The sequence below is a fragment of the Leptonychotes weddellii genome, chromosome 6 (assembly GCF_054177405.1).
Source record: "Leptonychotes weddellii isolate Sample4059 chromosome 6, ASM5417740v2, whole genome shotgun sequence".
In the NCBI taxonomy this organism is placed as follows: Eukaryota; Metazoa; Chordata; class Mammalia; order Carnivora; family Phocidae; genus Leptonychotes; species Leptonychotes weddellii.
In genome coordinates, this window is record NC_138374.1 from 55,996,327 (window position 1) to 56,019,696 (window position 23,370).

Here is a 23,370-nt window from a genome sequence, read left to right on the forward strand (position 1 = left end):
GCCCAATGACTGAGCCACCCAGGCGCCCCTGTTAAGCTCTTTTTATACAAACCACCAATTTTATAATTATAAAACCATGACAGATATAAAAATAAATATGTTGTAATCATACAGATAAAGAACTGTATGCTTGGATGAAGTGTGTGAAGGGACAGCCTCATGATCACAAACATTTAATGCCAACTCAAATTATACCCGGTTCTGGTAAGTATAAATGCAAATTATTTACTTAGTAGTGTAATAACTCTTGCTTGCTCTAGATTATTTAGGATTATGTAGGGGTATAATGGAATGGAGAGGTAAGGTTTTTCTAATCTTGAATTGTTTTTGTTCAGTTCTTAGAATCTTCTGTGTAATAAAGCTAGCAAGGTAAGCCCAGCCCCAATGATGAAGAAAGCCAGAGGAACCATTTTAGAGGGGGAAAACTAGAGTGTAATGAAAATGCTTATTAGATTTATGATATTCTCCCCTTTTTGAGCATACTGAATTTTTAATAGTAGAGGTAAGAGAGAAAATAGAGAACATGAACTTGGCTGAATGATCAGACCTGAAATAGATAGAAGAGATGGAAAAAAAAACGGGAAGAAAAGTGAAAGAACACAAGAAAACCTGCACAAGATAAACAGGAAAAATTTTATGATCTTAACAACTAGGGGCAATCCTTTTATTAACCACTATTATTTTTTGTAGTTTTGACAGATCTTCTAGATGCGATGCACGCTCTTAGAGAAAAATATGGTATTAAATCCCATTGTCATTGCACTAACAAACAGAATATACAAGTTGGAAATTTTCCTGCAATGAATGGTGTATCTCAAGTGAGTACAACTTTCTAATTATTCAAATGAAATGCATGGTTAAATTAATCAGCTTTGGTATTTGAAATCCAATTTAGGACTTGTGTTTTGTAAACTTATGTTTTCTTTGTTACTGTATAAATATAACTACTACTTTTAACTCTGAATAATTGAAAAAGCAGTATTTTAAAAGTTTAATTGTTCTACCCTTACAGGTTTTACAGAATGTTCTTAATCACAGTAATAAAATTTCTCTGTGCATGCCTGAGTCTCAGCAGCAAAATAACCCTCAGAAGTCTGAGAGTAATGGCAACAGCAGCCCAGGGAGTGACGTAAGCACAGACAGCAAGTTAACTCCTCCAGAATCCCAGTCACCACTGCACTGGTTAGCAGATCTTGCAGAACAGAAGTCCAGAGAGGAAAAAAAAGGTGAATATAATTAAGTGTATAATAGAGGACCATAATATAACTGACAATCTACATTAATATGTAATATTCACTTATTACAATTTACATTTGTCCTTTGCTTGCATTATGAATGGTTTAGATTCAGGAAAACATTTGTTTTCTGTTGTTAGGAACTCACCTTCCCATGATTGTATCAAAATCAGTTAGAGAATCATTTGTGGATGAGCATATCATTAAAGCCACCAGGGCAGTAGATTTGTAATTTAAACTATACTTTCTCCCTGTCTTAGCTGTAGCATTTTTCATTTGTGACAGGTGCAAACTCAGCTACATGTGTAAGATATTGAGGAAGGCCTTTTCATATTCAAACTGTTTGACTCCATTTTGAAGGATCTAACCCATCCTCTGGGTGTGTTCAGGTGAATAAATCACTAGTGCTACACTTTTTACCTCTCACTATCAAATGTAGGGTCCCAGTTTTTTCTGTACTTTAGCAGCATGCTTAATTTTATTTGAATTTTGTAAATGTTGTATTTCAGAAAACAAAGAATTTGCCCTTGAAAAGCAAATTAAAGAAGAGAGAGAACAAGACAACCCTGATTCTCCAAATAGCAGAACATCACCTCCTGTGTCCCAGAATAATGAACAGGGCTCAACTTTACGAGATTTGCTGACCACAACTGCTGGCAAGCTCCGTGTGGGTTCTACAGACGCTGGCATTGCCTTTGCCCCAGTGTATTCGATGGGAACCCCAGTGAGTAAGATGCCCGATTTTTGGTTTTCATATGGACCTTAAATTTGGATTTGGCTGTGAACCACACAAGAAATAGATGCAAATGAAGTAAAAGACACTTATTACTAGGCATGCTCCCAATTGCAGTATAAATCTCATAGCTTAAAAGCTGGAGATTTGGGTTTTTCCCCCCAGGTGAAAAAGGTTGGGGGGGGGCATTTAATGCCAGAAGAGCCCTAAGAGTCTCCTTCAGAATTTGAAAACAACGTATCTTGTAGGGGAAATAGATCACATGGTTAATGTTTTGTTACTAAAAATATTTAGTAATCAGTTTTGTTTTAATTATGCACCAGAAGAAAATGAAAAAACAATAATTGTATAGGTAGGCACAAATTTTTAGTGATCCTTAAAAGTATATGGGAGATTCCACCCATCTATCTCCTCTGAGCTAGTCCTAAAATAATACAAAGGGCCACACTTACAGTTTCTGGGGACCTGGTAGTTTCTCACATAGAAGACCACCAAACTCTGGTTCATATCTGTTAGGAACAGCGTAGGGACTATAGATGCATATTCACTGACATGATTACATATTCTTGAAGGCACATAAAATGTTTGTGTTGGTTGTTTGCTATGTTAGGAGTAAACCAGAGTGAAAGTTTAAAGATGTATAAATTTCCTCTTAATATATAACTTTTTCCCTAATAGAGTGGTAAAAGTGGAAGGACTATGCCAAACATTCTTGATGACATAATTGCTTCAGTTGTTGAAAACAAAATTCCACCAACTAAAGCCTCTAAAATAAATGTAAAACCAGAGCTGAAAGAAGAACCTAAAGAGAGCAGAAAATCACCCATGGAGGAAAACAATAAATTGTACAGTGATATACCACATTCTTGGATCTGTGAGCAGCATATTCTGTGGCTTAAGGATTATAAAAATATTAATAATTGGAAGCTTTTCAAAGAGTGTTGGAAACATGGACAAGTGAGTATTTTAAGCTAATTAGTGAAACTGAAACTGGTTGGATAGGAAGAAAGGGGAAAGATAGTACTTAACACATTTGGAAGTAAGAGATCAAAAACAAAAAGGTTAACAGAATTACTGTTTCTGAATTCTTATTTTTTGGTCAGATTTATATGAATTAAAAGGGAAGCACTGATTGATGTTATATTTTTTAGCTATCAGTCAACAGACTTAATAAAGCCATATATTTATAAAATTTGGTACTTCCTTTTTTTACATTTGCATCTTTACAGTTAACAGATTCATATCTACAGAAGCATTTGCCTCAGACTAACCAAAAGTTATGTAGATGTTTTTTTGCCTTTAATGTTCATCCATAGAACATTTTTTTATACATTAGTTCATCAGATCTTGAATGACATTATTTCATTCTGTTCAATGATGAAAATGATACTCTCTTTGACCAGAGTTTTCATAGAATGTTTGAGACACATTTCAGAGGGCAGTTTATTACATTAATGCAGAAATTGTGAACAAAATTAAGAATTTGCATGATTTAGTATTATGTTGTTTTTTTCTTGCTTTCTGGAATACATCGTTTGCAATTTTATTTTACTTTCTTCATTGAACAGATAGTTATTGAGCTCCTAATAAAATCTAGTCTTTGTGCTGGCCATTAAGGATATAAAAATAAGTAAGATGAATAAACTTTAGTGCTAGTGGTTCTTATTAATCTTTTTAGGTCACTAATCCTTTTCACGATGTGAAGAAAACTTCGTTCCTTTCTCCCCAGAAAAAATTCATACCCATGTATCACACATACACAATATTTAGCTTTTTATTTCCTTTTTGTTGTTGTTGTTTTTTCCTTTGTTTTCTCTTTGGCTCCCCTTGAAGCCCTGATGCCATTGGCGGGTCATAATTTAGACCACTTGATTTGGTATGTGCTTGAGCTGTCAAGTAAATATTTTAATAAGTATGTTAAATATTCTAAGAACTTTGTTAAAGTGCTGTAAAAACCCAAAAAAGGGAATGACTAGGCTAGAGTACTAATTCAGAAATGCTAGTCTGAATTGATGCCTCAGGGGTTAAGTGAAATTTTTCTAGATGTGAACAAGAGGTTGGAAATAAACAAGAGCATTGGGTGCTTGGGGTACTGTTAAGTAGTTTTGTTTGGAACATAGATAAAAGAGTTCTGTGGGAGAATGGTGAGAAATGGTAGTTAGGGTTATGATTATGAAGGGCCTTTGATTATTACACTAAGGAGTTTGAATTTTATCCTGTAGATGATAGTTTTAATTGATGAGTCAAAGTAATCAGATTGACATATTAAAATAACTGACAGCAAAGCAGATTGGAGTTGAATTAGAGGAAAATAAGGCTGTAGGCAAGGAATCAAAATAGGAAGGTTTCCAGTATTTTGCGAAGATGATGATGATGGTAGCCTAAGAATTCTGCTTGAGAATATTCTAATATACTAGCTAATTTGCCCCTCATTGTTTTGACAATATGACTACCATTAGAAAGCGTGGCATAGGGCTGGATAGGAGTATTATTGGTTAGCCACAATATGGGCTGGGAATTAATATCTGAATTGCCAACAATAGTTAATTAACAGCTGAACCTATTTTTTATAGTTGGATATATTATTAGCCTGTTGAAGGGAAGTTTAATGTGGTCCCCCAAGTAAGTAGTTAACCAGATTTAAGGTGATTTTTGTTGTTTTTCTTTTCTTTTGAGATATCTTTTGTGATAAGAACCCTAGCTAGAGGTTATTCTGCTCTGTGGTTCCTGAAATGTAATTATCTTAATGAAGTTTAAGATGACTTAATAAATAGTGTATTTTACAAGAGAGTCACAACTTTCTTTGTTCTCTATATCCCAGACATTTGCTTCTTTTATAATAAAGGAATTTAAAAAACCCAAAACCTTGGGGATAGTATATCAGATTGTTGTAGAGGTTTTTTTACATCAGCATTGGAGTTCTAGAAGCTTTAAATCTTCAATTGTTAGTTTTGGGTTAGATAGCCTTGAGGGAATTCAAATTCATACGATTTCAAAGGAGAGATTTACTTTCAGGGAGTCAGCCATTAAGCTCGAAATTTAATATTTTGCCTGGTGGTTTAATATTTTTATTTATCATGATCCTTATGGAGGTAAAGAACGTGTGTATGTGTTTTAAGTGATACAAATTATGTTTTAATCTCAAGGACTATATGTGTTCCATTAAAATCTTATTATATCTATCACACATGATAGATACGTAAGTAGGTTATGTTCTAGCTTCAAAAATTAGTCTATAAATAAAGCAGCCAAAAATCCATATTTATACTACCTAGAACTGAAATTTTTAATCTAGTCCTTTAAGACTTCTTTCCTGAAAATGTACTACATGTTAACTTTAATTTTAAAAAATGGCAATCTATTCTACATGGCATTCTCTCTTACTCTCTTTGACAGTATATTATGTCCATCTTTTCAGGTCAGGGACTATTTTCAGTAGTCCCTTTTATTTTCACAATTTGTCATTAGTCCTAAAACTTAACATGTTATCTGTTTGTTGTATATGTATATAAAATCGAATTTTGGAAAATTCGTGTGCTTGTCCATATACCTTTTAACTTATCAATCTGTCTATTTATTTATTTATAAGCCTGCAGTGGTTTCTGGTGTGCATAAGAAAATGAACATTAGCTTGTGGAAGGCGGAGTCAATTAGTCTTGATTTTGGAGACCACCAAGCTGATCTCCTGAACTGCAAAGACAGCATTATTTCAAATGCCAATGTTAAGGAATTCTGGGATGGTTTTGAAGAAGTTTCAAGTATGTTGTTTTTTGTTTGTTTTACTGTTTTCTGAAATATATCCCCCCAAAATTATAAATTGCAAATATGACTTAACAGATTTTTAATCTTTGAAACTTCTATATTACTTTAGCTAATAAAGAAGAGACAAATACTTGGAAACAAGGGTCTTATTCCTTTGTTCCACCCCTAGTTTCCTTTGACCATAAATAAGTTATTTAAACTATGTTTCCTTATATCATATAGGGAATATTTTTAGCAACCCCATAAACCTCTGAGAATTATATGTTATGTAAAACACTTAGAAAATTAAAAATAAAAATGTTAAGACTAGTTTCAATAACAATTGTAAACAGATTTTTAAAGAATATTTTTGCAGTATTACAAATACCTAAATACATAAGGAATAAAAGTCCTAATACTATGTAAGTACATAAGAAATTAAACTCAATAAGCAAGCATTCATTAAATACTTCCTATACAATAATCATCATTCGTTTTACATTTCTTCCTTCTTCTCCAAACATTACTAAAAATTAAAAGGCAAAAAATACCTTTTACTAATGAACTGCATTCTTTATAGAACGACAAAAAATGAAAAGTGGAGAAACAGTTGTTTTAAAATTGAAAGATTGCCCTTCAGGAGAAGACTTCAAGACTATGATGCCAGCAAGGTATATATTTTTAAAACGTGTTATTTTAATGCTTGGGTTTTTTAATTTGAGCTGAGATTATCCCCAGAAGTAGGATAAGGAACTACATATTTAACCTTCAGGCATTTTCCTTGCCAATTAAAAATAAATTAAGAACAAAACCCAATCTCTGTATTCTCAGTAGGATAAAGTCTTTATGTTAGGGAAGTAAAGGAAAGAATGCTAATATCAAAGGATGTGGGGTCCTGTTTAGGACCTCCCTTCTCTTTATGCTTTTAATTTGCTATGATTAGAGAAACAGAATTGCAGTTTTAGTCAGTGTCACTTCTGTTCTGTGCTTGTCCTGGTGTTAGGCATTCATTTAAACTGAATGAAGTCAAGGAAAGTGTTACTTGTCAGAATCCTTAAGGAAAGGTTGTATTATGTTTTGAACAACCTGAAAATTTTGTATATGAAAGCACCTAAGAATGTTAATCTGTATTCAAAAGAAGTCAATGTTGTTATTCTTCAGATACGAAGATCTTTTGAAAAGCCTACCATTGCCAGAATATTGTAATCCAGAAGGAAAATTCAACTTGGCCTCTCATTTGCCAGGATTTTTTGTACGCCCTGATCTAGGACCCAGGTTGTGCAGTGCCTATGGTAGGTATATATTTGCATTTCCGTGAACTTGGAATTATATGAAATTTTAACTGCTGTCCAAAGATAAATTGTCTAGTGATTTTTAGGCTCTACTAAATCCATTTTTTAGTAATCCACTGAAATCTTTTTTTTCTATCAAACAGTATATTAGATATTAATAGCCAATATAGTTAAGTACTTGCTAATTCCTTGCAAAATATTTACATTTTCTAGTAATTTTATTTTTTATGGAAATTTCTTGGGGAGCAGGCTTTGGAACAAGGAAACTAAAGCTCAAATTACAATTAACAAATTTTCCTCATAGAGCTGATTTTAGGGGGACTATCTAGGATATGTATTCAGTCAAATAAAATTCTATTTTATACACAGGTGTAGCTGCTGCTAAAGATCATGACATAGGAACAACAAATCTCCATGTTGAAGTTTCTGATGTTGTAAATATTCTAGTCTATGTTGGCATAGCAAAAGGAAATGGCATTCTCTCAAAAGCAGGTAAAGAAACTTGAATAGTGGTTTGGGGGATGAAATTGAATAACCACACTAGGACTTATCTGGAATGTCAGCCTCTGAGTAAACAGCAAAGATTGCAGAAAGAATTGCAGTGGATATAGGGATATTCTAATCTTTATTACTTTAAGAGTGCTTGATTTACCTGTCTTTTTTCAATATAATAGAAATTTTAATTTTTTTTTTAAGATTTTATTTATTTATTTGACAGAGAGAGGGAGACCGAGTGAGAGGAAACACAAGCAGGGAGAGTGGGAGAGGGAGAAGCAGGCTTCCCGTGGAGCAGGGAGCCCGATGCCGGGCTCGAACCGAGGACCCTGGGATCATGACCTGAGCCGAAGGCAGATGCTTAACCACTGAGCCACCCAGGCGCCCCTAGAAATTTTAATTTTAATTTTAAAAATGAGTATTTTTATTTGCTCCTTTTCTATCTTTAATTGTTCTGTTTGTGAAAACAAACTGCTAAGCTTACTTTATAAACACTTTATTGGAGAATAGGAAGTGGGTCCTGGGGTTCTGAGATTGATTAGATTTGGTTTGTGCCTCAAACATTTTTCATTTTTTCCCCCTCTACTATCAGAGAGAGAAGGGATCTTTTCTCCTAAGTAGATGTAACCTTTTGGGGCACCTGGGTGGCTCAGTCATTAAGATGTAACCTTTCTATCCATTGTATAGGTTTTAGATTTCCACCCTCTGGATTTCTTTCCGAAACCTTGTTCCATCTGCTATCCCCTTCTATGTAAATAGGTCTTTAACTTTTCCTCTGTGCTAGTTATTTTCTTCAGAGTAGAAGTACACTCTAGACTATTCCTTCTTTCTCAGAAGAAAACCTTCAAAACTAGACTTCCTTGCCACCATCTATAGCTCCTGCCTTCATAACAAATTCTTTGCTCTTTGTCAACTCTTACTCACATTTCAGCTCATTTCAAGTTTGCCTTAAACCTGCTACCTCACTAAAATTACTATTACTGCGGCCCTTGCGAACATTCACGATTGGATAAGTGATTTCAGTGGTTTCTTTCTGGTTGTCTTACTGCTTGCCCTCTGAAATAAACAGCACTGGTAATGACTGCCTCTTCTTCACATAGTGCCCTTGGCTTCTGCTCCCCTACTTCGTAACTAACTTCACAGAATCCCAGGCTTTCCTCGACTCGGAATTTTTCTTTACCTTTTCTAGTTTACATGTACTTTATGTGAAATTCTATGCATGACCCAACCACCACGTACCTCACCAGCTCTGTATCTGGAGCCAAGAATGTATCTTGAGCTTAGTGACTAGGTGCTGAGGACATGGGGGTTCCTACAGTATTCACTCTACTTTCCTGTGTATTTGACAGCTTCCATAAAACACAACCTAAATTCCCCCAAAACGAGAAACTCATTTTTATACTGTTTCTCAGCTTCCTAAATTGACACTTGATTATAACTGATAAACTCTTTGCCTCCCCCACTCCCAAGGATTTGAGACTCAGGCACACTTGGGTTGTAGTCCCAGCTCTAATACAGAAATGTGTGACTTGTGGTTTGGATTATTTATCTTTTCAAAGCCTGTGACGCCACGGAGTTAATTATCTCTTTTTGTGACTCTTTGCACTTTGTTCAAATCAACCCCTATAGCATTTGTTCTTTTTTTAATTATTCTTTATTATTTTTTTAAGATTTTATTTATTTATTTGACAGAGAGAGACACAGGGAGAGTGGGAACACAAGCAGGGGGAGTGGGAGAGGGAGAAGCAGGCTTCCCGCTGAGCAGGGAGCCCAGTGCGGGGCTCGATCCCAAGACCCTGGGATCATGACCTGAGCCGAAGACAGACGCTTAACCAACTGAGCCAGCCAGGCACCTGAAAAGCAGTAAAATTTAAAGGAAAAAAAAATTGGGGAATCATTCTGAGGTTGTCAATTTATAATTTGTTAACACATAAGATTTGAGAACTGAACCAGTCTTTGGATACCTTTTGTATTCCTATGATTGCATTTACCACACTGTGTGGTATTTTTATTTGCCTACATTTATTAATACTCTCTTTTACTCTGCTAGGTCTTGACTGGGTCTTTGTTTCACTCTAATCCCCAACATTCTAGGATAGTGCCTTGCATACATTGTAAACAATGTCTGAATAAAGAAATCCTTGCAACCAACTTTAAACATAAAAAAGAATTTACTGTTACAAATTAGGAAACATCTGATGTGTTCTTTGTAGCAAGCAATAAATTTCTTTTACTCTCAAAAGAACATTTCTTTAAAATGTTCACTGTAGTTGGGGCACCTGAGTGGCACAGTCAGTTAAGCGTACAACTCTTGGTTTCCACTCAGGTCATGATTTCAGGGTCATGAGATCGAGCCCCGAGTCGGGCTTCATGCTGAGCTGGTGCTTGCCTGCTTTGGATTCTCTCTCTCCTTCTCCCTCTTTCTGCCCCCCCCGACCCATAAAATAGAGGTTATGATCCTTGCCTACCTTACTAAGTAGTTATTAGTGGTCATGAAATTTTTTTGTAAGTTAGGAAATGCTGTATGAGTACAAATCATTATTACGACCACCCCCTTGGGACAGGAAGAAAGTTGGTGAAGTTTGATTTAGAAACCCTTGAGTTTTTAATCTCTTGTTCCCTGGTTTGCAGAAAACAAATGATCTGGGAAAGTTACTGTTACTCTGTCCCTTGTTACGCATGGTCAGTGTTTTGTGTTCTGTAACGGTTTAACTGGGTTTACTTCCTCTTTAAGAGTCCTGATCTAGTCAGGCACTGTACTGCTCTGATAGATCAATTCTAGGATACTTGGCTTTCTGGTGGTTTTTAATGACGAATTTGAAAATATTCTCTTATGTTTCAGGAATACTCAAGAAATTTGAGGAAGAAGATTTGGATGACATTTTAAGAAAACGATTGAAGGACTCAAGTGAAATACCTGGTGCTCTGTGGCATATTTATGCAGGGAAAGACATTGACAAAATAAGGGAATTTCTTCAAAAGGTATAAATTTAGGTTGCAAATAGTTTCTCTCTCTACCTTGAGCAAGGACTTAATAATTTTTAATGTAACTTAATTTAGCATTCAGGAATATAAGATCATTAGGTAATTTTTATTTCAAAAAAGGAGGGGACTTCTTACTGTTGCTGAAAGTCAAAAGCTCCTTTCTCCTGCTCCTTTTAAAGCCAGTTTTTGAATGGCAACTTCTCAGTTGCTAGTGCTCCCATGTCTCCTTATAGTAACGAACTAATCTGTTAATGAGTCAGATTTTACCCTTGGTGAAAATTACAGGATATAAAAACTAATATGTCATAGAAACATCTAAAGAAGATAGGATCTTTTTTTTAATTTGATTAATAGTTTTGGCTGTTGACATAGGCAGTAATTCTGCTCTTAACCACATCAGTTGGTCTGTTATACTTATTTGAATAGACTGAAATTTTGAGTAATCGTACCTTTAATTTAGTTGTTTGACACTGAATGAAACTGACATATTAATTTAGAATGATTAGTTCAATCCTTTACTCAAATATTTGTCAAATCTGCAATTACAGGGATTTCTCGCAAGGGACCATCATTGCTGCTTTTCTTATTATGCTTCATTTTCTTTCAGAGTAGACTTAAGGTTTGTCTCTGTTCAGTATGAAGTGGAGGAGCTGTAGCTCTGTACCTACTATCTTATCTCAGAATACCTACTAGTATTTTAACTTAAAATATTATAAATTATGCTTTTTAAAGCAGAATGATTATTTCACTGGTTAGTTAAAGGGTCCCTTGAAATTGATTTGTCAAAGATTAGAGGGTTAGCAATATAAAGGTATTTATCTTTGTCCTTACATTTTAAAAAAAGCAAGATCAGGAAATGTTTAAGTCCATACATATGGATAGTTTGGCTTTTGACAAAAAAGCTACTAAACTAAGCTTTTCCTAATCTCTGTGCTATACTTTTGAAACGATTGTAAAGAAGAAACCAAATGGATGGAAACTTCATGGTGGATGGAAGGGGTGAGAAGGTGGTAGTATGAGTCACTTTATTAACAGCATCTCAATGTGCAGCATTGTTTTAATATCCTTTGGCTTTTCAAATTGTTGTAGAATATCATTTTCTTTAACTTAAGCACATGCATTGTTCCATAAGATTCTAAGAACAAAAAATGGTTATTGTAAAGAAAATTGGAATTTAAATGAAGAGAATTTATCATTTCCCTTACTTAAAATTGAAGTGTATATTTTAATTTTAATCCATATTGCAGATTTCAAAAGAACAAGGCCTTGAAGTTCTACCAGAACATGATCCAATACGTGACCAAAGTTGGTATGTGAATAAAAAGCTCCGCCAAAGACTACTTGAAGAGTACGGAGTCAGAACCTGTACTCTTATTCAGTTCCTTGGTGACGCCATTGTCTTACCAGCAGGAGCACTTCATCAGGTACAGAAAAACTTATTTCTCACACCTCTGCTACTGAAGGAACCAATATTGAAAGAGAAGTTGTTCTGATAAATAAGAGAATGACCTGCACCCAGTTTGCTTTCATTAAGAAACCACTAAAATAGCTTTCCAGTGCTTGAAGAGATCTAACATAATTAAATGCTTTGAGAACTTGTTTCAATGGGAGCCAGATTTCCATTTTTATATTGTTTCCAGTTTAGTGGATCAAAATCTCATTTTTAAGACTTTTGAAGGAGGAAAAAGAGAGATACTATATATTCAGTTCTCAGTAGTGAGACTTAACACTTAAGTATTAAGACTTAAGAGATCACACATTTTCTAAGGCACTAAATTGAGCAGAATGAAGTGTTGGCTAGACCATTCCATAATTCAGGGTTTTAGTGTAACTCCTGCCTTGTTAGTTTGCTAACATAGCAGTAGTGTGTCCAAAGAAAGATGATATGTAATTTTTATAGCTATTGATCCACAAAATTTAAAAACTAAAAAAAAAAAACACATTATCTTTGTTTCTGTGGCTTGACTATGTGGCACCTGGAAAAAAGGCATAGAATAGATAGTGGGCATGGAGGATTAGATTAAAAGCATACAGTGGATTCCTATAAATAGACTGGAGCTACCACAGACCAGCTTAGCCCTCATAGTAACAGAGTATGCAGAGGAAACCCCAAAACCCCAAAAGCTAGTTTGCCTCAGAGTTGGTTCCCCACCTTTTCTACCACCTGGTAGTTGAGATGTATCTGATATGTGTACTTTTTTTTTTTTTTAACCAAGGAATGTTTTCCACATTTTATATAACTATATATGCAATTACTGCCTGTTCAGCATTGTGACACCATCATATAATAGCACAAATATTCCTTAAGTGATAATAGTTGCTTAGTTTTTTTTTTTTAAAGATTTTATTTATTCATTTGAGACACAGAGAGAGAGAGAGCATGAGCAGTGGGAGAGGCAGAGGGAGAGGGAGAAGCAGACTCCCTGCTGAGCCAGGAGCCTGATGTGGGGCTCGATCCCAGGACCCTGGGATCATGACCTGAGCTGAAGGCAGACGCTTAGCCATCTGAGCCACCCAGGCGCCCCTAGTTGCTTAGTTTTTAACATGTCAAGCTCAGGGTTAGATTTACTATTCTTAGATATCAAATAGTATTTATGACAGTAAAATACAAACATCATAATAAATATACCTGTTTCACTACAGTAACTTCCTAGAGGAAAAAATATATTAAATGTATTAAGTTTAATGCATTATTTATGTTAAATTGTTTTATTGTCCCATGGTCTTACCTGATCATTTCAGAGATGTTGTATCATTTATGATTCAAGTTCCCACATGCCATTTTTTTGCCTTCTAGTCTCTTATCAGAAAAGAGCTAATCTGTATCAAAATGTAAAATACCCTCAATGGAGCAGCCTATTTAAGAGAATAGTACATTTTGTACTATTTTGTAAATAGAAAGAATTCTTTGATAATACAAAACAGGTTCCCTTAAATCCTTATGTATTTATCCAGTATCTATTTTCTTAAAGTTAAACTGGACAGGGCAGTTTTTTAAATTGAGGTATAATTTTAATGTGCAGTTCTGTAAGTTTTGACAAATATATAGTTAGGTAACAACACAACAAAATACAATACACTTGCATCACTCCTAAAAATTCCCTCCTGCCCTTTTTTAGTCAACTTCTCCCATCTGATATTCCTACAACTACTTACATTTTCCTCCTATAGTTCTGCCTTTATTAGAATGTCATATAATATGTAGCTTTTGAATCTGACTTTTCTTGTTCAACATACAGTACATTCGAGATTCATCCATGTTGTTGTGTATACCACTGGTTGGATCCTTTTTATTGCTGGGTAGTTGTTCATTATATAAATATAACAGTTTTTTTTAATCCATTCACCAATCAAAGAACATTTGGGTGTTTTCTAGCTCGGGACAAATAATAAGTAAAGCCACCAAAAACATTTGCATACAGGTTTTTCTGTGAACATCGATTTTCTTTTCAGTTTGATAAATACCAAGTGATGGGATTTCCTGGTCATATAGTAAATGTATGATTAACTTTACCAGAAACTGCCAGGTAGTTCTCCAAAGTGATTGTACCATTTTCTGTTCCCTGAAGTTGTATATGTGAGTTCCATTTCCTCTACTTACTGTCAGTTTTGTTTTTAAACATTTAGTAAGTGTGCATTGGTATCACATTGTAGTATTAATTTAATTTACTTTTCCTTAATAACTAAGTATGTCTAGCATCTTTTCATATGCTTATTTGCCATCATCTATATATCTATTTTGGTAAACCTGTGTGTTCAAATATTTTATACATTTTTTGCAGTTGGATTTTCTTTTTTCTTACTGAGTTTTGAGTGTTCCTAACTACTCTACTTTATAAGCCCTTTATCTGAGGGGTGCCTGGGTGGCTCAGTCGTCAAGCGTCTGCCTTCGGCTCAGGTCATGATCCCAGGGTCCTGGGATCAAGCCCCGCATCGGGCTCCCTGCTCTGCCGGGAAGCCTGCTTATCCCTCTCCCACTCCCCCTGCTTGTGCTCCCCCTCTCGCTGTGTCTCTCTCTGTCAAATAAATAAATAAAATGTTTAAAAAAAAAAAGCGCTTTACCTGGTATATGCTTTGCAAATATATTCTCCAGGTCTGTGACTTGTCCTTACATTTTTTTAATGGTGTCTTCCAAAGAGAAGTGTTTTAATTCTGATGAAGTTCAGGTGATCAATTTTTTCTTTTATGTATCATACTTTCATTATATATCCAGAATTGCTGCCTAGTCCAATATAGCAAACATTTTCTCTTACATTTTCTTCTAGAAGCTTTATTGTGGTTAGTCTTAAATTTAGATTTGTAATCCAGTTTTAGTTAATTTCTGTACATTGTGGAAAGTATGGACCAAAATTCTTCTTTTTCTTTTTGAGGGGCAGGTATGGATAGTTTAGTTGTTCTAGGCTATTTTCAAATAATTTTTATTTTGAAATGTAATACAGTGATACAATTTTTAAGAGTCTGAGTAGTACAAAAGGGTTCACAGTAAAAATTCAGTCTTTTTCTCACCTTTGTCCCCAGTTGCCCTCCTTCAGAGGCAATCACTGTTTACCACAGAGATTCCATGCCATGGAAATGTCTCTCTGCTGTTGCTTTTTTGTGGGTAGAGCCCCATGTTTTCTCAAAATAGTAGGCGAAGTGATCTTGTTAAAAAGTTTAGTTCACATAATACTGCTCAAAGCTTCACAAGGCCCTAAATGATTGGTGTTTGTATCCTGTCCATGTCTCCTGTGTATGCATACACACAGCCCCCTTCACTGCCTTTCTTCCCTACTTCCCTCCTCCTTACTTCTCTCTGGCCACCCTGCCCTCTCTATGGTCTTCACATACACCATGCAAGTTTCCACCCCAGGGCCATTGTGCTTGCTAATCCTTTGGCCTGGAATTTTTTTTTCAGGTATCTGTAAGACTTGCTTCTTCACATTCTTTAAAGATTTGTTTGCTCAAATGTCACCTTCCTCAGTGAGGTCTTCCTTAACACCTTAGTTTTAAAGTGCAAATTATGTCCCCCAATTCCCTGTCATCCTCCTGCTTTATTCTCCATCTTGATCATCACCTTCTAACATTATTCATAATTTATTTACTTTGTTTATTGTCTTTTAATCCCCACTGGAATATAAGGTTCACGAGGACAGAGTTTTTTGTGTTTTTCATTGCTCTCTCCTATGTTTAGAATAATGCACTTAAATATTTGTAAGTCCTGACAGCCTGAAAATATGTTCTCATACACAACATATTTTTGCACAAGTACAAATGAAAACAAAGTTATGACTTTACATGATTTATATATATTGTGCTCTTTGTACAAACATGTAAATTTTGGCCTCTTCTTATATGTGTCTTCTGGCTACTTCAGAAAGTTTACTTAGGTTGGAATCTAACTTCCAATTATGACTATATACGTAAGTACATAGGAAAACATGCTTTCTTTTGAGATACATAGAAATATCACTTAGATTCTAGAGAGCAAATTTCATCATAGATTTCTAGAGTATAAAAGATATCATACTTAACTATAGCATGTATAACCTAGATTGGCAAATTCTATTCTGAGCTCTGCTACTAACTTGCTGAGTGTTCCAAGACCACTCTGCTGCATATTTTGGCATAGACTTGCCAGCTATAAGCACAAAAATTTCTGTCTTCTTTTCCTTATGTGGTGTGATAATGACAGCATGGTTATTTGTATTCTGTTGAAAGTGTGTTGTCCATGACTCAGAAGTGATGATAGTGTGGTTTTGAGAGAGAAGTAAAAGGAAATAAGAACTCTATTCACAATATTAACTTGGATTTGAGATGTATTATTATTTACAACTTACTTAGTCCTTAGAGGTCCTGAAAACTTTTCATTGATGACTTCACTTCCAGTAGACTACAGGTAGCCCTTAAAATAAACGCAAAGTCTAAGTTAGTGCTTCTCGTGTTGTTAGCATACATCAGGATTTCCTAAAAGATTTGATAAAACACAGATTGCTGGACCCTACCCCCAGAATTTCTGATTCAGTGGGTCTGAGGAGGGACCTGAAATTTTACATTTCTAAGAAGTCCCCAGGTGATGCTTATGTTACTCTCTGAGGACCACACTTCGAAAATCATTGCCAATAGAAAGTTCTTGCAAACCCAAGGCACCTGTCAAAAAACGGTTTTGGCCAGATATGATACATTGTATTCTTTGGTTTGTCAGCAGTGAGCACTTAGAGAAGCCACCCTGAGGGAAAGTATAGCCACAACCCTCCATGTATTAAGAACAATTGCAGGCTTACTCTTCTGTTGGCAAACATGAGTGAATCTGTGAAACCCCAGTTTATCACTGGATGGAGCAGGTGGACCCTGACCTCCAGGATTTACTTTGTTTTAGCTCTAGTACCCTGATGTTCTCAGTGGCCTTCATTTTATTTATTTATTTATTTATTCATTCATTCATTCATTCATTCATTTTAAAGATTTTACTTATTTGAGAGAGAGCACGGAGAGGGGCAGAGGGAGAAGCAGGCTCCCCACTGAGCAGGGAGCCCAACACAGGGCTAGATCCCAGGACCCTGGGATCATGACCTGAGCCGAAGGCAGATGCTTAACTGACTGAGCCACCCAGGTGCTCCAGTGGCCTTCATTTTAAACAGCAACTTTTTTTTTTTTTAAAGCCACAAAATCTTTAGGATAAATTTGTCCTTAACTGTTTATCTTAATTGACTATGTTTGGTCATTCATAGTTCATAATATTGCTGAGTTGTGGATTTTCTGCATTCATAATGCTAAAAGGACTTTAATAAAATCCTTCACTCTTAGGAGAACTTAAGTTCTCTTCACAGTGTCAAGATGATAACCTTCCTACTGTGAACACAAAGAGTTACATTATCTTAATATTACCTATTTATAATTACAATTGATCCCATAGGCAAGTATGAATAAGACAGTCTGTCAAGGAAGTGAAATGTAAATTAATCAAAGATAGCTGAAAAAGATTAGTAGAATGGGAAGTTCAAATGGGTTCTGCTTTTAAGACTGAACCTTGTCTCTTCAAACTAACCTGTAAGCCATAAGCCTTTGAGCAAAATATTATCAAGTTGAGGTCATTAGCATAATAGCATTTTTAAGCACTAATAAAAGTCACAGTTCTAAAACTGATTTTAAAGCAACCATGAACTGGCAAAAACTGACAGAATCAACTTTTTTAGAACTCTGGAATCTAATCCAAATTTACATCAATTGGGGGACTGTTTAGTGAAGAAAAGGGCAGCTGATTTGGGGCATTTAAGGAAATCTACAGGTCACTGGCTGACCACTGAGATAACAGAACAGAGACTTCAGTGATCACACCCAGCAAGGAACACAGCCTTTGCAAGAATAGTGTGGAAAAGTCACAAAAGAAATGGATGACTGCAGCCTTGTCCAGCAGTCAGCAGCTACCCTGAGGCAGAGAGAGAATCTGATTTCCAGTAACCACATTATAATGTTCAGGTGTCCAGTTTTCAGCAAAAAGTTATAAGACATACATAGAAACCATAAAGTATGCCTATTCATAGGGGAAAACAATCAGCAGAAACTGTCCCTGAGGAAGCCCAGACATTGGACTTACTAGACATAGACTTTATATCAACTGTCTTAAATGTACTCAAAGAGCTAAAGGAAACTGGTAAAGAAAATCAGGAAAATGACATATGAACAAAATTAGAATATCGATGAAGAGACAAATTATAAAACAGTAGAACTAGACATGCTCAAAGAAAGGTACATGCCAGAACTTTTGAAGGACTTAATCCCCATGGCATGTTCACATAAGTGAAAGACATAACAAGACAGGACATTTGGAGACTATGCTGGTGTGACTGAGTTAATATAGGACCATAAAGCATCTGTTAGACAAGATGTTACAGGAGCTGGGCTCCTGTTGGCTTGCCATTTGTTGGCTGATTTATTTTGGAACAGGCACTGAACTTCTTATCCATGGTTTCCTGCTCTGTGAAATAGAGCATCTGTTCTAGAGACACATAGTGAAGATCCAGGGAGACACTATAGCAGTGCTGAAAATGTGAGGCATCACTATGTTCATCCTGCAGAGGAACCAACAACCTAATGATTAAAGGAAGAGAATGTTTATATATGCTACCAAGTTACCAGTAGAGGGACAGTGCTTGACTTATAGAACTCTGCAGACTTGAGCAGGTGTTCAGGTAGACATTATGCCCAGAGGAGGAATTTCAGTGCCTTTGGAATAATCCATCACTCTGTTGTTAGATTTTTTTCACCGTTCTTTATTCTCCACTTATTATCTTCTCATGCCTCCAAATTAAACTTACTTTCATCTTTTTAAAATTAGGATTAGTGTAGGGGCGCCTGGGTGGCTCAGTTGTTTGGGTGTCCAACTCTTGATTTCAGCTCAGGTCCTGTTCACAGGGTCGTGTGTCTGGCTCCGCGCTAGGGTGGAATCTGCTTGTCCCTCTCCCTCTGCTTCTCCCTCCCTCTGTCTTTCTCCCAAGTAAATAAATAAAATCTTTTTTAAAAATTAGAATTAGCGTAAATGCTTACTTTTCAGTTATTTCTCCTTTCCCAGGAATTTTATGATACCCTTTCATATCACTAGAAGACAACCTAGAATGTCATATAATGCACATTGGATCAGCTTGGTCCTTCTGTGTCATTATACTAAGCGTTAATAGAAAACAATTCCAAGAAATAGGGAAGTACTGAGTCAATTTGTACATGGTGTACAAATAATAGATAAGACTATTGACTGGTTTCTTGTGACAACCATTTAGTTGAGGAGGGACAACTATTGAAAACAGTTGCACTGATGCCACTGGAGCCTGGAGGTATACTTTAGTCGGTTAATTTGAAAGAAAGGCACAAATAAAATCCTAGGGTAGTTCTAAAACTGTTGTGAGCAATAGATCTATCTGGAACTACAGTTTTCATCCCCGGTCCTCACAAACTAAATTTCATTTCTTTTGCTTTCATCTACTTTCTGTTGTAAAAGTTAACAGTGAGGGGCTCCTGGGTGGCTCAGTCGCTTAAGCATCCAACTCTTGATTTCGGCTCAAGTCATGATCTCAGGGTCAAGGGAGCAAGCCCCAAGTTGGGCTTCATGCTCAGCTGGGAATCTCCTTGAGATTCTCTTCCTCCCTCTGTCCCTCTGCCCTTCCCCTCCTCTCTCTCTCTCTCTCTCTCTCAAATAAATAAATAAATCTTAAAAAAAAAAGTTAACAGTGAAATGACCCAAATGCTGAAAGCCAAAGGAGCAGCAACAAACATCAGATTGTTTGCACTGAATAGTAAAGCAGATACTTTCCAGTTAGCTTTTTTTTTTTTTTAAGTAACACCAAAAAGTCACCTTGACTAAATTGATAATTTAGGATCTGATTATCAGCCTCTCTGAAGGATTCCTGGAAAAGTTCTGTTCTTTTCATTATTTAAAAATATTCCATTTAGGGGCGCCTGGGTGGCTCAGTTGGTTAGGCGACTGCCTTCGGCTCAGGTCGTGATCCTGGAGTCCCGGGATCGAGTCCCGTGTCGGGCTCCCTGCTCGGCGGAGAGTCTGCTTCTCCCTCTGACCCTCCTCCCTCTCATGCTCTCTGTCTCTCATTCTCTCTCTCGCAAATAAAAAAAAAAAAAATATTCCATTTATATGGGGCGCCTGGGTGGCTCAGTCTTCGAGCATCTGCCTTCGGCTCAGGTCATGATCCGGAGTCCTGGGATCGAGCCCCACATGGGGCACCCTGCTCCGCGGGAGGCCTGCTTCTCCCTCTCCCACTCTCCCTGCTTGTGTTCCCTCTCTCGCTGTGTCTCTCTCTGTCAAATAAATAAAGTCTTTAAAAAAATAAATAAATAAAAATATTCCATTTATAAAGTCCCTCCACATGAAAGCTTTTCAGTGATGTAACTCTCATAAAAGTATGGTGTCTGCTTTGAAATGCATTTGATGTTTTGGAGAAAATAAGTTCTCTGGTATTCCTGCCTCCTAAAGTTGAGATTTTACTGTTTTTGTTTTGGGGATAGGTACAGAATTTTCACAGCTGTATTCAGGTAACTGAAGACTTTGTGTCTCCAGAACATCTTGTACAGTCATTTCATTTGACACAGGAACTGAGACTTTTGAAGGAGGAAATCAATTATGATGATAAACTCCAGGTAAGAGATGAACTTTCTGACGAGCTCCTGCTCTGCATGTTTTTTTTTATTCAGAAATAGGATACCTGCAGAACAGCTTAGTTAATCACTACCTAGTTTGTCACATTTGATTAACAAGCACAGGTTAACAATATGCATTTAATTGTATGATTTTTAGTGGCCCTTATCCTAACTTGCATTTTAACATTTTTTAACTATGACATTTGTTTTTCTTGAATTTGGCTTTGTTTCATTAAGAAAAAAAATTTTTTAATATAGCAATTTTCATTTGTTACTTCATCTCCAGCTAAAGTGATTAGAAATACCAACATCTCTTTCAGGTTAAAAATATATTGTATCATGCAGTCAAGGAAATGGTGAGAGCTTTGAAGATACATGAAGATGAAGTAGAGGATATGGAAGAAAATTAGGTGTGGTCCAGTTTGATGTTTTGAGGCCATTGAACTGGAACTACTTACTCTAGAACGATGATATGTATGCACATTGACTTAAGCTTCATAAAACCATCAGTGCCAAGAAATTCTCTTTTGTAGTAATTACTTGTTACTGATACCGCAGCAGTATAGCATACGTCACAGCTCCTGTGATTCAATGTTAGTTATGAAAACAAGCTAAATTTAAAAAGCAGCACCTATAGCTGTTTTTGTATTATAGTGTATATGATGTTTGTGAAAATGCCAGATTTAAAATGATGTATTTATTTTTGAAAAAAAAAACCCACAAAATTCTATGCTATATTGTTGATCAAGTGTAAATGTGACCTTGTACAGTTTAATAAAATAACTGATATTTTTCACTACATTGAGACAGTTACTGTGAGAATAGGACACAAACACCAGCTATTGCCTGCATTTGGGAAATTGCTGAATCGCACAGCATTCATGTCATAATCAGAAAATTACTGCCAAATAATTGTAAAATTTGTAAAATATGAAGTATATAAAGTAGATACTAAATACGGACACTTCAATATTTTGTTGAAGCTATTGACTGTACAATTAAACATTTTCAAAAGGTGTAATTTATTTAAAATTGTCTCATTTTGGTAAAATTTATGTGAACTTTTAAAGCTAAATATTAAACTTAATATGCTATGTAAATATATACATATATACATTTAATGATGTATTTTTTTAAAACATTGGCTTGCTTTTATTTGTTAAAAGTGCAAGTGTTACATATGGCTTTGTACATTAAAGTTGAAAGGGGTTTTACATTTTCCATTAAAAGGACTTTATCAGAAAATGGCTTGTTCCAGCGTTCTTCCTGTTATGACACACATACTAATGGGGATTCATCATCATGATGACTACTAGCATTTACTTATGATACAACATTCTCTTCTGGAACATTTCTCCTTTGTTTTACTCTTAAAAGTTTCCAGCTTTTCTGTAGATTTTATGAGCCATCATCGCTTCTTGACCTTTTGGCTAAGATCAGGTATAGATTTTATGAGCCATCCTAAGTGTTTCAGCTTACTTGTCCTGTGGGCCAACTAAAGAAGGGAATACAGGTAACTCCCATTTGTTGTTTATGAGCACATTTTCATTGAAAGAAGAACCCATAAATGAATTTTTAAAAAGCCATGATTATGAGCGTATATGATCAACTTCAAGTAAGTGTTTTTCATAGCAGAAATAGCTGATGATAGAGCTTTGTGGGTGGGAGGAAGGCAGGGGGAGCAGTGGCGGGGAAGAGGCTAAAGTCAGCCAGCCTCAGTTGAATATGAGCTCTACTTGGTAATTTGCTTTAATTTGAAGTCTTGGTTTTAATAGCTGACTATTACCAGAAAAAGGAAATGATTCAATTACCATTCTACCTCTACACTATGCACAATGAATTGGGGTATAGCAAGTGGCCAAGATTCAGATTCAAGTTGGTTACCAGTTGGTTGCTTTGAGGTTCACAGAGCCCTAAATATATGAATGCTCCTGGAAATACGTAGTCCTCCACTGACACCTGCAGGATATTTTTATTTTCATCTGAAAGCACATACTTTAAAAGAAAAAAGTAGCCCAAGTTGTGACCTTGCAAGTTGCTTAGTTTTCATCCTCTTGTTTATATCTACCATTTTTAGCTCCATGTGAGCTATTTATTATATCACCTTCCACTCCAGGCAGCATTCAGCCAGGAATGTGAGCAGTTACATTTCACATTAATGCCCCACATGGCACAAGAGTTAATGGGATGGATGATGACTACTTGGCTAGAAAAATTGGGCTGAGGAATAGTTCAAATGATTATGTGAATTTTCTTTTGTAAGGTTTTTACTTTTTATTTATTTATTTATTTATTTAAATTATTTATTTATTTATTTATTTGACACAGAGAGAGAGACCACGAGAGAGGGAACACAAGCAGGGGGAGTGGGAGAGGGAGAAGCAGGCCTCCGGTGGAGCAGGGAGCCCGATGCGCGGGGCTCGATCCCAGGACCCTGGGATCATGGCCCGAGCCAAAGGCAGACGCTTAACGACTGAGCCACCCAGGCGCCCCTAGTTTTTTACTTTTTAATACTGTTTTTCAAAACATGTTTCATTGCATTTAAATGGTACTTTTTGCTTAACACTTTCAAAGGCGCCTGGGTGGCTCAGTTGGTTAAGCAACTGCCTTCGGCTCAGGTCGTGATCCTGGAGTCCGGGGATCGAGTCCCGCATCGGGCTCCCTGCTCAGCGGGGAGTCTGCTTCTCCCTCTGACCCTCCCCGCCTCATGCTTTATCTCATTCTCTCTCTCAAATAAATAAATAAAATCTTTAAAAAAAAAAAAAAA

General features: G+C 36.0%; 1 protein-coding gene across 6 annotated transcripts in view; it reads left to right on the forward strand.

Annotated features, from left to right (window-relative positions):
- The window catches only part of JMJD1C (jumonji domain containing 1C), a 325,593-nt gene extending 303,745 nt beyond the window's left edge, over positions 1-21,848 (forward strand). For all 6 annotated transcript variants that reach the window (XM_081824178.1, XM_031029861.2, XM_081824176.1 and 3 more), the window contains 13 exons: positions 115-204; positions 691-818; positions 1,013-1,226; positions 1,745-1,959; positions 2,647-2,925; positions 5,558-5,726; positions 6,290-6,380; positions 6,871-7,001; positions 7,371-7,493; positions 10,339-10,478; positions 11,729-11,905; positions 20,472-20,603; positions 20,924-21,848. In XM_081824178.1, the coding sequence (XP_081680304.1) occupies positions 115-204; positions 691-818; positions 1,013-1,226; positions 1,745-1,959; positions 2,647-2,925; positions 5,558-5,726; positions 6,290-6,380; positions 6,871-7,001; positions 7,371-7,493; positions 10,339-10,478; positions 11,729-11,905; positions 20,472-20,603; positions 20,924-21,013 (1,979 nt within the window). In that variant the 3' untranslated portion in view covers positions 21,014-21,848. The remainder of the gene's footprint in view (positions 1-114; positions 205-690; positions 819-1,012; positions 1,227-1,744; positions 1,960-2,646; positions 2,926-5,557; positions 5,727-6,289; positions 6,381-6,870; positions 7,002-7,370; positions 7,494-10,338; positions 10,479-11,728; positions 11,906-20,471; positions 20,604-20,923) is intronic.
- The last annotated feature ends 1,522 nt before the right edge of the window (positions 21,849-23,370 follow it).